The sequence below is a fragment of the Lemur catta genome, chromosome 7, assembly GCF_020740605.2.
Source record: "Lemur catta isolate mLemCat1 chromosome 7, mLemCat1.pri, whole genome shotgun sequence".
Classification (NCBI taxonomy): domain Eukaryota; kingdom Metazoa; phylum Chordata; class Mammalia; order Primates; family Lemuridae; genus Lemur; species Lemur catta.
In genome coordinates this window covers 36,991,448-37,007,381 of record NC_059134.1, presented here as the reverse complement: position 1 = coordinate 37,007,381, position 15,934 = coordinate 36,991,448, and the positions used below count along the sequence as shown (strand labels likewise).

Below are 15,934 nucleotides of genomic sequence, written 5' to 3'. Positions count from 1 at the left end.
ATTATGGGAAGCCTAGAGTGGATGCTTTTTAATGCAAAGTTCTAAGCCTAAATTGAGCTTGTGACACTGACGATTGCACACTGTTGAGTAAATGCTGGCCTTAGACCTGATAAGAGTTTACAATTCAATACAAGAGAATTTTAAAACCCCTTAGCAAAGCAAGAAATTTAGGCTGTATTTTTGAAAAGAGTTAGCAATGACCTTTATAGCTAGATACAAGGCTCCTGGCATAAAAACGTCCTCCATACTATAAAGCATTCCATAGAAAAAATAAAAATAACTACTGTCACCCAGTTGGTATAATTTCTTGAACTCTAGAACTTGGAATTCACTAGCTCAGAGATGTTAAAATTGCAGATTGTGAGAAAAGGCCAGCATACTACTGTTTCTATTACAAATATTCTTTTCTTTATCTTGTGTTTTGCTAAAGGTGTTTTGAATTGTATGCACATAAAATTTTATTCTGTCTTGGTGACACATTATAATTATGAAGCAGCACTCTGTTTCTTTTGACTTTAGGTAATAAACATAATGAAAATACATGTCTCAAAAACTTTAAAAAAAAGAAAATTAATACTTTGTTTTGTTCAACCAAGATAACTGAAATTTCATGTAATAATACAGCCTGCTTTGTATGAAAGGTAATTTCATTTTTAAAACATATGGCATTCTCTTGCATTCTTCACAACATCTTTACAAATATCTTGATTCTCTGGGTACTAAGCAGGAGTTAGAAGCTTTATTCTATTGTTACTCTCAGGATCCTTGTCTCTGATTATATTTTTTAGGTGATACTTTTGACACTTGTAGAGATTAAATCCAATTGTACAAGGTGAAAAATAAATCTGCACTGTACCAAAGTCTGCATTATACTGGGTCTTTTATCCAGAGCCAGTAGCTGGCCTTATTGAGCAGTCCTGGCATGTTGAGCACTGTCATTTAAGTGAATAGACATTACTATCCCATTTTATGGATACTGAAACTGAAGTTCAGGAAATTCAGACTACAATAATTGAAGAACTATGATATAATAATAAAATATAGGCTTATAACGAGTCAGACAAATTTAAATTTTTCCCCTGACACTTATTAGCTGCAATTTTCCACTGGTTCTTTCACTTGTTTGAGCCTCAGACCTTTGATGTTGAAGATGATTATAATGATAATAATAATGAAATCTATTTCTATAGTGCTAATCTTACGTGTAGTATCTCATTTAACCTTTCTTTTCCTCTAATAATTCCAGTTAACAGATGAGAAAATTAAGACTTTAGTAACATGCAATAGCTTGGCAAAACTCACATAGTTGGTAGGTCACATCATCATCTCTGAAACCCTGGTTTCTGTGATTCCAAAGTCTGTGATCTTAATCCCTCGTGATGCTGACTTCTAGTGTGTGTTGGGGCAGGGAGGGGATCAAGGGAAGAACTAAGTGGAAAATGTGTTAACTGTGTGACTCACAGTAAACTCTTAACTTAGTTCTTTTCCAAACCCCATTTTATATTCCCAGTGCATTGCACAATAATTCATCAGTGCTTGTTGATACCCTGGTTGTCTTGATCTCAGCTCCCTTCTCAAAGCTAGCAGCCAGAATGACCTTTATATATGATCCATTTAATAACTTGAACTGCCAGATCAGCTTCCTCAACAAAGTGTCAATAAACATGCTCAAGCAGAGGCAAAATAACTGACCATACATGAGGCTATGAACATGAGATAGAGATCGGACTGCCTTAAAATTTAATGTCCCTTCAACCTTTAAGATTTCATCTAACTTACGTAGTATAATAAATAATGAAAATACTTCATAGTACCTTTGATACAATGACATTTTTTCTTTTGATCATTGAAACTACATTTCAGATCCTTAACACTGCCTGCATTATTTCTCAGTGTCTGTATTTAGTCCAATGTCAAGTATTCTCTTTGACTAATAGTCTCAAGGCCAAAACAAGTCCATTTAGATCTTAGAAAATTTGCAATGAAGTTTAAAATCCACTATTGTTCTTAAAATTTAGAGCGATTAATGTAAACATATATAGCTATTTTTATCATAATAATTCATTTATTTAGCAATATTTATTGAGCAACTACATACCAGGTATTTTGTTACATTATAAAGATATAGTGGTGAAGAAGGTGAATCTAGGCTCTTGCAAGGGTACTTGACATGGCTAATGATGACATTTTCTATTTCAATAACTTACACATCAGAAATGTAAAAAGATATTTCCTACAAAATTCGGATTGTATCTCCTTATGCTCAGTAATAATGGATAATTAATTGGATGATTTTCTAAAATTTCTTTCATGATGTCATTAATTCAAAAATTCATAGTAGGAGCATTAGCTACCAACTTTCTAAAAAGAAAATACTTGTAGTGCCAATGTTTAAAATCTTATTGTTCCTGCACATCATTTACTAAGTTTTCCTATTCTAGTATCTTCACCTCAGTTAAGTCATAAATGGGAGGAAAGGAGTCATAATGGATGATGGAATTGTGAAAATAAATGTTATTATAAGGCAAGTAGTAAATATTAGGATGCTAATGACAGTCTACTAAGCAGCATCAGTAAAAATTAACACAATAATATAAAACTATAAATGCAAACTTAAACTCTTTAAAAAATAAACTAAAAGTTTTATTTTTATAATAAATAACAAACTATAATCACAGTATTTTGACAGGTATACCATTAAGTCTCATATCACAGTAATAGCCAGAAAGGAGTAAGATTAGGAATTTTGCTGAATACAGCCTGTTAACTGAAAATCTTACCACGAACCATAAAGCTCACCATTTCACAAAAATAGAGAAGCTTCTGATTTTTAAGTTTTTCTTTTTGTAGCTGACAGGCATAAAGAAAATAGGATCCCTGGGAGAGTTGCATTATTAATTGGGTCAGTGAATGACTCAGATGCTATATCCATTGTGTTCTCTCCAAATCCTTTGACCCAAAGCCTCTGATGTGTACACACATTATTAGAAAGAAGAATGGTTATTTCCCAACTTGTAGTTATATTAAAGAATATTGAAATGAATCACATATAACTACTCACTGAAATTGTTTTCAAAGACTTCAGAGAGTCCAGTATGCAGTTTCATTCCCCATTCTCATACTTTTTTCATTAATGGCACTGTAGTTATGAGAAATGAGCATCATTGCCCATATGGGTACTCCTGTTTTTATATGTCCTGTAGATGTGAAAATATATCATTTAAATAATCATCTTATTTGTCAGGGGAGCACAGAGAAGATCCTCTGTTTTTGACACTGAATCAGTTGCAGCAATTGTGTTGAAAGTCTGCAATGCATGAAGTCATAAAACCTGAACATTCAATTAGGGCAAGAGACAGATAGAACCAACCTGGAAATTTTCCCACCACTAAAATTTAGAAATCATGAGTAAAATAAACCAAAGTAAATTTTAATATACAGCGGAGTTCACAAGAAAGAAAAGGAAATCCCCAGGTATCAGAAACAAATAGAAAGTAGGATCCAATGCATATGTTCTAGTGTTAATCCTGAGGAAATCTCGGCAGTGAGGTGAATTGTTTATGTCATGGAAGTAGACCCTGAAGTCTAGGACCTTGAGAATGAATGATCACACCAGGGCAAAGGACAAGTCTTTGGGTCTGCTTGAGAATGGTAGCTGAAATAGCAATGTCCGCATCAGGGCAGACCCCAGACGGGCTAAACCCTTAGCGAATTAGAATGATTCTCACTGGCTCAGAACGGAAAACAAAAATTCTCCCATGAGAAACAAAAGGCCTACACAGCACATGAGTTTGTGGGCCAAATGTATATTACCACATAGTATCAATAATACACTAGTAACATTTAACATAAAAATTGATCCCTAGTGGATATATCCCAAGTGGGGCTGTTGATAGAATGCAAGAGCATTCTCGAAGGAGACTTTCACAACTTAAGATGCACAGAATGTCTCAAAAATAGTCATTGCTAAAATAGGGACTACTCACCAAAGAATCAGACCAAGAACTTCTAAAACATTTTAATTGCTTTAACTAAACATATTATAAAAGAACTTTAGAAAATGGAAAAAATGGCAGTTGACCAACTAATCTCAATATCTTCTAAAATAATAATAATACTAAATTTTTACCATTTAATAAATCAGCATGTATTAAATTATTTTTTAAGGAGCAGAAACTGTTGTTAGGAAACAAAGTGGCATATAAATCTAAAGTCTGTGGCACCAGAGCTAACTACATTCTGCCATCTCCCTGAATTATTATATAATCCTCAGACTATGATATTGTACTAAAAAATAATTATATGCTTATTTTTTATGACAATAAAGTTTGTAAAGAATATTAAATAAATGTTAATAGTAGAAAAACTTATAGGAGATAGTTAACTGGACTATCAAAATAAAAAATATTTAGCTCGGTTCAGTATTTTTATTTTTGGCACTGGCAAAAAATCCAGTGCAAACGTAGGTTGTCAGCTTTTCTATTGTGCGCCATTTCTACTTTTTATACTCCTTGGAATTATGAAATGCTTTGCTAGTTGAAACTGAAAACTTATTTGAAGAGCTAAATAAGCATTTTTGAGCCCACAAATACCCATTTACCTGTAAAATTTGAGAAAATGTCAATTTTGTATAAATACATTTTTCCTATTTTGAAAATGTTTTATAAAACATTGACTCAATAAAATATTATCAGTGTAAAAGAAATAATATTTCAATGAATGATAGCTTTCAATTGTTAGCTTTTTTCTTTTCCTCAAAATTTCAAGTAATATAAACCAAAACTTCAGAAAATCTTAGTAAAACTTAATGTAAAATAAATGAAAAATTATTAAAATGTTTGTGAGTCATGATTCATGAAACTTTCATTATAATACTTAGAGGGTTTCGTATTATTAAATGTGAGAAATCCTTGAATTTAGACTCTAGTTGAACTGTGTGGGAACTGACTGAAGTAGTTTAATTATACTCCATGGGCTTCCTTTGAGTAAGGCCATGTGGATATATTTTTTTTTTTAATTCTTAATATCAAGTGGACTAAAGACTGCCAGCTGGGTAACTGAACTACAAAAAAATAGTTTTCTTTATAAAACATTTGTTAAAACATTTGAAAGTTTTTGATATTGTACATGTATGTTGTAATTATGAGCTAGTGTAATATAACATTTCAAAATTATCTGGCTTTTGCTAGGACTATAACATATGCCTTGAAAATAATAAATATTGGCTAAATCTTGCTTAGAATCAATATTCAACTCATCATTGAAATTTTCTATGGAAAATAGATCAAATAATATGTAAGTAGCCATTATTCTTTCAGAGTTGCTTTAGATCCTCTGTACCGTTTTCCTGATATTTAAATGGTGTACATGGAAGAAGCTTCTAACCTAATAATTTTGGGGCAATGGAATGATAACAGAAATGTTATTTGTCATATTTTATGGAATGCACATTACATGTTAAGCTCTTAGCTATATGTCTTGTTTGAAATCTAATGAAGTAGATAATATCATTCCCTATTTATGAATGATAACAGTGAACTCCAAAAAGTTAGTTAAATAATTTCTCCATTTAAACTATCTCAAAGTTTGAGTCAGGACTTTACACTGCCTCTAGAAGTCTCAATGAACTTCAGCACAAATAGAAATTAAATTATCAAGAAAATAGGGTGTGTGTACAGGGGAACATTTGGACAGAAATAATATAATTTGCAATGTTTATCAGTTGACTACATAGGATACACCTTCCTAAGATGAAGTCTGTGAAAATGTTTCTTTTTCTTCTTAGGAGATACTCTATGACACCACCTTTCTTAAACACAAATTTGTAAAAATTCATGATTTACCTTTACTGAACACAATATGTGGGTAATAAATTCTATTAAGGCAAAACATGAAATAGTAGTAGTAATAGATTGGGAGAAGTTCTATTAAAAGTTTATTTATCTATAGATCAAGTTTTGAAATAAGTTACATTGACTTGCCATATGAATGAATAATCTTCAAGTCTCTGCTTCAGTATCCAGAAAGGTTGACCAAATGCCAGGCTCCCCATTTGAAATGGGGCAGGGCCAGAGTTATGAACTTATTTTTGACAATCCTTGGTAGATCTGAGAGAGAAAGAGTCAAAAAGAGAGAGAGAAAAAAAAGAAAAGTCAGAGATAAAACAGGGCTTCCCAAGCCTCACTGCAGATTGGAATCACATGCTGAGCTTTTATGAAAAAGCAAATAACTTGTCTTACTAAACAAACAACTCTGGGAAAACAGGTCTTGGAATGTGTTCTTGCAAAAATAACAGGTAATTCTAATGCCTGTCGAGATTTGAGTGGATAGGCCTCCATATTCTAAAATACATTTTTTTTTTTTTTTTTTTTTGAGACAGAGTCTCACTCTGTTGCCCGGGCTAGAGTGGGTGCTGTGGCGTCAGCCTAGCTCACAGCAACCTCAAACTCCTGGGCTTAAGCGATTCTACTGCCTCAGCCTCCCGAGTAGCTGGGACTACAGGCATGCGCCACCATGCCCAGCTAATTTTTTCTATATATATTTTTAGTTGGCCAGATAATTTCTTTCTATTTTTAGTAGAGACGGGGTTTCGTTCAGGCTGGTCTCAAACTCCTGACCTGGAGCGACCCACCCGCCTCGGCTTCCCAGAGGGCTAGGATTACAGGCGTGAGCCACCGCGCCCGGCAAGTACATTTTTTTTTTTTTTTGAGTTTCTCTAATGGAATTCCTGATAGTCTGTGTATTTACTCTGTTATAATTAAAACCCTGATTTCAATCCTCCCACATTTTCCAAAACCTACTCTTTCTGTAGTCTTCCCATTTCAGTAAAGGCAAATACACTCTTGTAGTAGCTCAGTCACTGGGGCCCAAAACTTTAATCTTTGACTTTTGTCTGCTTCTCACATTTCATAATCGATCCATCAGCAATATTTGTCAACTCTTCTAGCAATCACTTCTCCCTATTTCCCCACCATTATCATTACCACTAACATTCTAGAGCAGACCATTTGTATTTTTCATGACTATTTTGAAAATAGCCTCTTAGGCTAGTGGATATTATTCCTTCTTCTTCCTGCTTCCCCTCCTCCAGGTCTCTGCTTTGTCCTCATATTGTTCCCTTTCTACCCAGCAGTCAGAGAGAGCTTTGAAAGTATAAATTCACCTGTCCTTCTCAGACCTGTCACTTTCCAGCTCTCTTAAGGTGCTTTAGTATTCTTTACAGTATTTACCACCACTTGACATATGCTTATTCATTTGTGTATTCTTGGTTTATTCCCACTATAATGAAAGCTCCATGAGACCATAGAGTTTTGTTTTTTTTTTTTTTTTCACTTGGAACAATATCTGGCCTGTAGTGATCCTCAATTAACATTTGTTGAATAAACCAATAAATGATGCCTGAGTTAGGCATCTCCTAACTCAGGATATTTTCATTGATTGTTATGATTACTTAAGTGCCCTTCTCCTATACCTTCTCCGTCTCCTTATTCCACATTGTTTCATAGGTTTGGGTAAATCTTCTCCATTAAATTGATCTTTGGGAATGAGGAATTGTCTCTCTCATTTTTTTTCAGTGTTGTAGTGCTGAGTATCTAATACATGTTCATTACACATTGGAATTAAACAGATGAGTGGCTAAAGGCTAGGCATGCTGAAGAAATATTTCAGATCTTCCTATAGTCATTAAGAGCAATAGTCCTTTGAATATAAAATACTAAATTATATAGATATCCAGATCAAATATGTATGACCTTGCAATATATCTAATGCTTGGTAAAACCTTTGTTGTTTGAGCTGTGTCTGTTAGTGAAATAACCTGTGTCTTTCAACAACTGAATTTTGTGTATTTTCAGAGATCATCTATAGCTGGGTATTTAATGAGTTTCCTTCCTTTGTGGCGGAAGACAGCCGGCGGTTCATTTCCCAGGAGACAGGCAACCTTTATATTTCTAAAGTCCAAACCTCAGATGTCGGCAGCTATATTTGTCTGGTGAAAAACACAGTGACAAATGCTCGAGTACTTAGTCCTCCAACACCACTCACTCTACGTAATGATGGTAAGTTGCCTGGCCCATTGAAATGGTCAGCCATCCCAAATGTGAAAAATAAAGACATATTAATGTTTTTCTGATAACTTGAACTTTAAATAAAAATTCATTTGCCATATGCATGCCTTAGAATACGATTTTTGACATAGGAAAGTGATCCACAGATGAGAAATATTCACCATATTAGTACTTTAATGCCAGAAAGGGAGGGGGTATCTGAAAAGAACTATAATAAAGACTCCACAGTTCTTTTCTTTGCTCTTTAGTGACTCTGTATAGCATATGTATATGAATTGCAAGCATTTTATAGGTTCGCTTTTCGTTACATTTTTATTTTAGCTGCCTTCAAATTGAATGTTCAGCTTTTAATACTTCATGGTATGGTTATAATTGTTATTATTACTTTTCCAATAATAGGAGCAGTTGGAACTTTAACTTTTAAGTGCAATTCAGGCAGAAGTGATGATTCTATAATTATAGGTATTACTATGTATCTAAAGTATCTTCAAATTTAAACACCTCATTTGTATTTATAGACATTTACAGTTAAGCATTGCACTAAAGAAGTCAAGCGCTATTGTACTACTGATATATGATATGCAGCTTGCTCTGTCATGCAGTAAAAAATCTGTGAAGGCATTATTAAGACGTGAGCTTGAGAATCCTGACTGTGAAATTTAAGAAAAGACCTATTTTAACACTGTTTTTTATGTGCTTGTTTTTAAAATATATGCTGCTAGAATGTATGACCAGAGCTATATCACAAGATTTTTGCTGCCTGCGACTTAGTTTCTCATAGACTTCATACCTTATATAGTTTGTGTGTGTGTGTGTGTGTATATATATAAATATAAACTATGAAGTCGAGACTTAACTATGTGAGATATATATATACACACACAGAGTATTATATACTATATGCATAGTAGTAATAATTCTATCAGGTAGAGAGTACAAGTGCAATATCCATTTTGGTGATGAGGAATCCAATATTAAAGATATGAAGGAACCTGCCAAAGGCTACACTCTTAGGTAATGGCATGGAGAAACAGGTGGATAAAAGAATGAAGACTAGGAAACCAATTCAGGACTTGTTAAAACTAACCAGCCAAGAAGTGATAAGAGACTGAACAAAGCAATGATGTAGCATTAAAGGGCAGGAAGCATAACTGGAATATTAAGGAAGTAGAATTATCAGCATTTGATAATTAATTAAATATGGGGCTTTGGAGTAGGAGAAGCTAGATATAAAACAATTTCAAAGCTTTCACATAGTTCATTAAATGGGGAATAATTCTCTTAACTTGAAAAAATAACACAGGTGAAAGAACGGAGGAGTGGTTAAACCTGAGGAATTCAGTTTTGGCAATGATGAGATAAAGTGCCCATAGGAAATTTATGTGGAAATATTCAGCAGGCATTCAGATATATATTCTTGATACCCATAACAGGGGGCTAGGCTAGAGAAATGGATTTAAGAGTCGTCATTTTGTATTCTATCACTATGGAAAGAGTATACATATTTTATATCAACTTCAAGACTACATAATTGTCTATAGAGTGAAAATAAAAAAGATGTGTATTTTTAAATGTTATTAAAAGCTTGTAAGTGATTATGAGCCATTTCCATAAAATTTGTCAGCTTTTGCTCATTGATTCCTTAAGAATTTAAACATCCTTATCTGAAAATTTTAACATTTTTGCTGGTTAACTAATAATAAATTCCATTTACACTACTCATCAATATAATAATATCTTACATTTGGATTGTGCCTGAGGTTGAGGAGGCTCTTACACCTTCTTTTCACACAATAGACCTCATCCTACATATTACACTGACCATCACAAAGGTAACTAGCACATGTACATGTCAGAATCCCAAAATGGATGCCACCTTCACTAAGAAGTGAAAAATTCAGTGTCCATGTGCAACAATCTCTGGTACTTTTGCTTCATGGCTCAGATGTCTCACTTATCTTTACCTTCTACCTTCCATGGGAAAACATTTCAGGAATAATTCTTTACAGATATTTAAATTTCCCTTGTCCCTCTGTCTTCTCTTGCTCTTTGGCAAAACCCCAATCAACTATACCCTTAGTTTGTGACTGCCTTGAAACTCTGAAAGCTTCTTGGAAGGTTGTACCCACCTTCATGGGTGGATTCATGGTCACCAACTTCAAATGGTCCTTCAGCATTGCCACTCATTCCCATTAAGTTTTTGTGGATGGCTTCATCTGCTATTTTCCCCAAAATGTCTGGAAACTTCTCTGCTTTTCTTAAACTTGATTGCCTCACCACCTGCACTTCACAAAAACTATATAAGTTGTCAAATTTACATTCATACTAATAAAACTTAAATCTAACTACAACTCCATTTCTACTCTTCTCCTCCTATCCTGTTTCAGTAGTGATACTATACTGGCCCTCCTCATGTTAGAAGCAATGCCTACATTCCTGACTGTTGAATATCATTACCTCTGGTCTTTATAGAACATTACACTGTCAATCATTGTTTCTTACATAACCAATGCTATGTCACTAAACTAATAAATATTTTTAAGTTATATTAATTGAAGTAACTGCAGCAGTTGACATTGTTGACACTTTTTTATAACCATCTGTATTTTCAACAAATCATTATTTGAGAAGTACTATACAAAAGGCTCAATAAAGCAATACAAATTAGTAAAACAAAACTGTTAGTTTAGGGTTAACAATTAACTTTAAAAAAGGCAGGTAGGGAAACATCTGCTAAATTTTGATTACATCATTCAATGAGAGTCTTACTTTTTACAAGAGAAGTCAGAAAACTTACATTTCTTTTTTCTGCAAATTACCTATGGCTTTTGTTTCCTTGGCATTTATTTGTCTATTAATGTTTATTTTTTAATCAAGATAACACATCCATATGAACGAATGTAGTGATACAGAAAAACAAAGAAACATAGAATGTACTCAACCCAGCCTGCCATTAAATCTCACTCTCTGGAGCCAACCTGTTTTTTTAAACAATTTTTATTTTAAAATTTAGGAACACAAGTGTTCATGTTACATGTATGAATTGTATAATGCTAAAGTCAGGGCTTTTATTCTGCTTATCACCAGAATAGTGTACATTGTACCCTACAGGTAAGTTTGTATACCTAACCTTTTCCCCCTTAGTTTCCAATGTTCTCTGCACCGCTTTATGACCGTGTGCACCCATCCTTTAGCTCCCACTTATTAGTGTAAACATGTAGTAAACATGTAGTATATGGTTTTCTATTCCTGAGATACTTTGCTTAGGACAGTGATCTCCAGTTCCATCCAAGCTGCTGTAAAAGACATTGCTTCATTCCTTTTTATGGCTGAGTAGTAGTCCATGGTGTGTGTGTGTGTGTGTGTGTGTGTGTGTGTGTGTGTGTGTAATATTTTCTTTACTCATCGATGGGTACTTAGGTTGATTCCATCAACCTTTGCAATCGTGCATTGTGCTGTGATAAACATGTGGGTACAGGTGTCTTTTTAATATAATGACTTCTTTTCCTTTGGGTAGATACCCAGTAGTGGGATTTCTGGATTGAATGGTAGGCCTGCTTTTAGTTCTTTGAGGAATCTCCATACTGTTTTCCATGGAGGTTGTACTAATTTTCAGTCCTACCCACAGTGTATAAGTGATCTTTTTCATTGCATTCATGGCAATATCTATTGTTTTTTGATTTTTTAATAATAGCCATTCTGATAGGGGTAATTTGCATTTCTCTGATGATTAGTGATGTTAAGAATTTGTTCATATATTTGATGGCCATTTTTCTGTCTTTAAAAAAAGCTTCTGTTCATGTCTTTTGTACACTTTTTAATGGAACTGTTGGGTTTTTTTCCTCACTGATTTAATTTTTTATAGATTCTGGATATTAGCCCTTTGTCAGATATATACTTTGCAAATATTTTCTCCCATTCTGTAGGTTGTCTATTTACTCAGTTGATTGTTTCCTTTGTGGTGCAGAAACTTTTTAATGTAATTAACTCATATTTATTTATTTTTGTTGCTGCTGTATTTGCCTTCAGTATCCTTAGTCATAAATTCTTTGCCTAGACTGATATCTAGAAGAGTTTTTCCTATGGTTGCTTCCAGAATTTTTATGATTTCAGGTCTTACATTTAGGTCTTTAATTCATCTTGAGTTAATTTTTGTATATGGCAAGATATGGAGATCCTCTTTCATTCTTCTGTATGTGGCTAGCCAATTTTCCCAGCACCATTTATTAAATAGGGCTTCCTTTGCCCAGCGTATTTTGTCTACTTTGTTGAAAATCAGTTGCTTGTAGCTATATTGTTCTGTGTCTGTGTTCTCTAATGTGTTCCATTGATCTATGTCTCTACGTTTAAAACAGGACTATGCTGTTTTGGTTACTGTACCTTGTAGCATAATTAGGTAACATGATGCCTCCAGCTTTTTTCTTTTTGCTTAAGATAGCTTTGGTTATTTGGGCTAGTTTTTGGTTGCATATTACATTTAGGATTGTTTTTTCTAGTTTTGTGAAAAATAATTTGGTATTTTAATGGGAATTTCATTGAATCTGTAAATCACTTTGGGAAGTATGAACATTTTAACAATGTTGATTTTTCCCATCCACCAGCATGGGATGTTTTTCCATTTGTTTCTGTCATCTACAGTTTCTTTCAGCAGTGTTTTGTAGTTCTCCTTATAGAGATCTTTCACCTCCTTGGTTAAGTATATTCCTAGGTATTTTATTTTCTTTGCAGCTATTGTAAATGGTATCGCATTCTTGATTTGACTCTCAGCTTAACTGTTATTACTATGTAGAATGCTACTGTTCAGCGTATGTTGATTTTGTAACCTGAAACTTTGCTGAATTTATTTATCAGTTCTAGGAGTCTTTTGGTATAGAGTCAACCTTTTAACTTCTCATTTTTTTCCTTCATGAGTTTCTCACATAATGCTGGAAAATATCCATGCTTCTTGGTTAGTCAAGCTTAAACAATAACTGCTTACTCCCTCATATGATAAGTATGCATATGCTTCTTCTGTCTTCTTGTACTTCATATTTATACACTTTAATAGTTTTCTATTGCTTACCTTTTGAACTTTGATAATGTACTTAAATCTCTACTGTTCTCTTAACTCTTAAAAATAATTCTTAACTTCTTATGTTATGAAATGAGGATAATTTTATCCCTACTTTTTTCTTCACCTTCGTAAACTACTTCTATTCTTTTATCTTCTACTTTTATTTTAGCATTTGCTCCATCAGATACAACCGAGTATTCCATACTTCCCCTTAGACCAGCTCTATAAGCTGAAAATGAATAGATACTTACAAATTATTACTATATAATTATCATTCAATGTTTTTCCAGATTTTAAGGCATTTTCTAAATATGTATGCTATATCGGATATATTTTTATAATAAGTGAAACTTTGAATTTAATATAACAGAAAAAATAATGCTAATAACATTAATAAGATTGTGATACAATTTGGGTATAGTGTTTCTTAAAATTGTACTGTGCAAAAACAATTAATAGTTTGAATAACAACATTCAGATATAAACATTGAGTCATCACGATGTAAATGGTAATGAAGCCACTAGTGTGATTAAGAAAGCACATGGAGAGATTATGACATAAGAGAAGTGAGCTTAGGACCAACCCTTAAATGATACAAATTATATTTGGAGGGTAAATAATGAAAATATGACAAAAGATAATGTAGAGAAGGCTCAGAGATAATAGGAAAAACAGTAGAGTCTAATGTGAAGGAAGCCAAGGGAAATGAGTGTTGCAACAAGATGTGGACATCAGCTCAAGGAGGTGGACCGGGCACATGCCTTTGTTACCTGCCCCCCTTATCAGTGCCTACAAAAAGACATCACCAACAAATGAGACATTTTGAAAGAATTTGAAAGTATTTCTGAAAGAATAAAGAAGGATGTGAGTTAAACCAGGAGTCCCCAACCTTTTTGGCACCAGGGACCAGTTTCATGGAAGATAAATTTTCCATGGACCACGGGTGGAGGGTAGCGGGTAGGGGGAATGGTTTCAGGATGATTGCAGTGCATTATATTTAGTCTACACTTTACTTCTATTATTATTACATTGTAATATATAATGAAATATACAACTCACCGTAATGTAGAATCAGTGGGAGCCCTGAGATTGTTTTCCTGCAACTGATGTTGCTGCTGATCTGAAAGGAGACAGAGCTCAGGCAGTGATGCAAACAACGTGGAGGAGCTGTAAATACAGATGAAGCTTCACTTTCTCACCCACCACTCACCTGCTGTGTGGCCTGGTTCCTAACAGGCCACAGACCAGTACCAATCTGCAGTCCAGGGGTTGGGGACTGCAGAGTTAAAGGGTTAAAGAGGTAGAGAAAACTAGAACCCAGAATAAAGTTTCAGGGGTCTAAAGAAATAATTGAAGACCAGGCACCCAATGGGAGCCTGAAGAAGCTCTGAAATCAAAGTTAGCACTAAGGATGGATGTAGGAAATGGGACCAAACAAAGGGAGATTAGAGATAGATGTATTGAACAACTGCTTCAGTGAAATGCTGGACTCGTTTTCCCTCCCTATCTCTATATGCAAAATGTCCAAAGGGCTTCTCTCTTAATAATATGAATGAACTTTCCATGGAAAGCTAAAGATTTTAATGGGAATGGTGGCACTCTACAGAGAAACTTTACTACTTCGATATTCAGATGTCAGCAACCTGCCCTCACATCAAAGCATAACCTGACCATTGACTCATGTCACTCAGCCACGCCCCTCATCACACACCAGAAGGGAACCAGTTCTACAGACACACCATCGGAGGATTCAACATCCAATTGCAAATTTCTCTGACTTCATATGCAATTCTAACTCCACAGCTCCTGTTTAAAAATTACTGAGCTTATTGTCTAGTTTCAGAATGCATACCAAGATAATACACAGAACAACTAGAAACTTAAAATTACTCCAAGATAGGCATACTTTAGACAGGAATCATTTATTTCTCAAAAACTTTTACATTACAACTGACCTCTCTTCAAAAACTATAATTGAAAAGTATGTTCATAAGAAGAACATATTCATGAATGTTTTCCTAAGTAGGTGGCACATATTAAACACTCGTTCCAAAAATAAAAATAGAATATGTATTGAACCATGGTCAGCTCATATTCCTGCTGGGTTTTACAAAACTCTCAGTGCTGAGATACACATTATAATGGATGTTTCTGCAAACTTAGCAAACACCTCTGCAGGAGTTTGAATATAAAAATTACATTTAATCTGTGACCATAGAGTTAGCTATAAAAAATCATTTTAAGAACATTTTGTTTTTACATTTCTCTGAAAAAATTAGACCTTTCTAAAATAATAAGGGATATATCCATAGGCAATTTTGTTTTCTTTCCAGTACTAGTAAAATTTTACTTAAAACATCTCTACTGAAGAATGTATAGTCTTACCCCTGGTTCCCCTAAAGCAAAGCTGGAAACAAAATTTGCTTGTAGGTAGTTTATTTGAAATTTATCCCCAAAGAGCAGGAGTAAGGGATGGGGTGGGATTAAAAGGTGAAACAGTGTAAAGGTAGCTGCATTATGGAGATGACTAGTTCTATAGGCAGCTGGAGCTTGAGCCCACATGACCAGAGCCTTACAAAATGCACTCAGCCTGGTCACCTTGAAGAATGTATCAATAGGCTTTCTTCCCCCATTCTCAGAGGGTGACTTGACGGGCAGTTATCTCTCCTGTTCCTCCAGGTTGCCCTAAAGTTGCAACTTTGTAAAACTGCTTGCACCCACGCAGATCTGATGGCAGTAGCAGTTGCAGGAGTAAAAAGTCTTGTCGGGATAATTTGAACTGGTACACAAGAGGTATCTGAAAAATGATAGTCA

General features: G+C 34.2%; 1 protein-coding gene across 3 annotated transcripts in view; it reads left to right on the top strand.

Annotated features, from left to right (window-relative positions):
* The window catches only part of CNTN5 (contactin 5), a 1,109,255-nt gene that overhangs the window by 770,498 nt on the left and 322,823 nt on the right, over nucleotides 1-15,934 (top strand). For all 3 annotated transcript variants that reach the window (XM_045556882.1, XM_045556883.1, XM_045556884.1), the window contains one exon: nucleotides 7,854-8,057. In XM_045556882.1, the coding sequence (XP_045412838.1) occupies nucleotides 7,854-8,057 (204 nt within the window). The remainder of the gene's footprint in view (nucleotides 1-7,853; nucleotides 8,058-15,934) is intronic.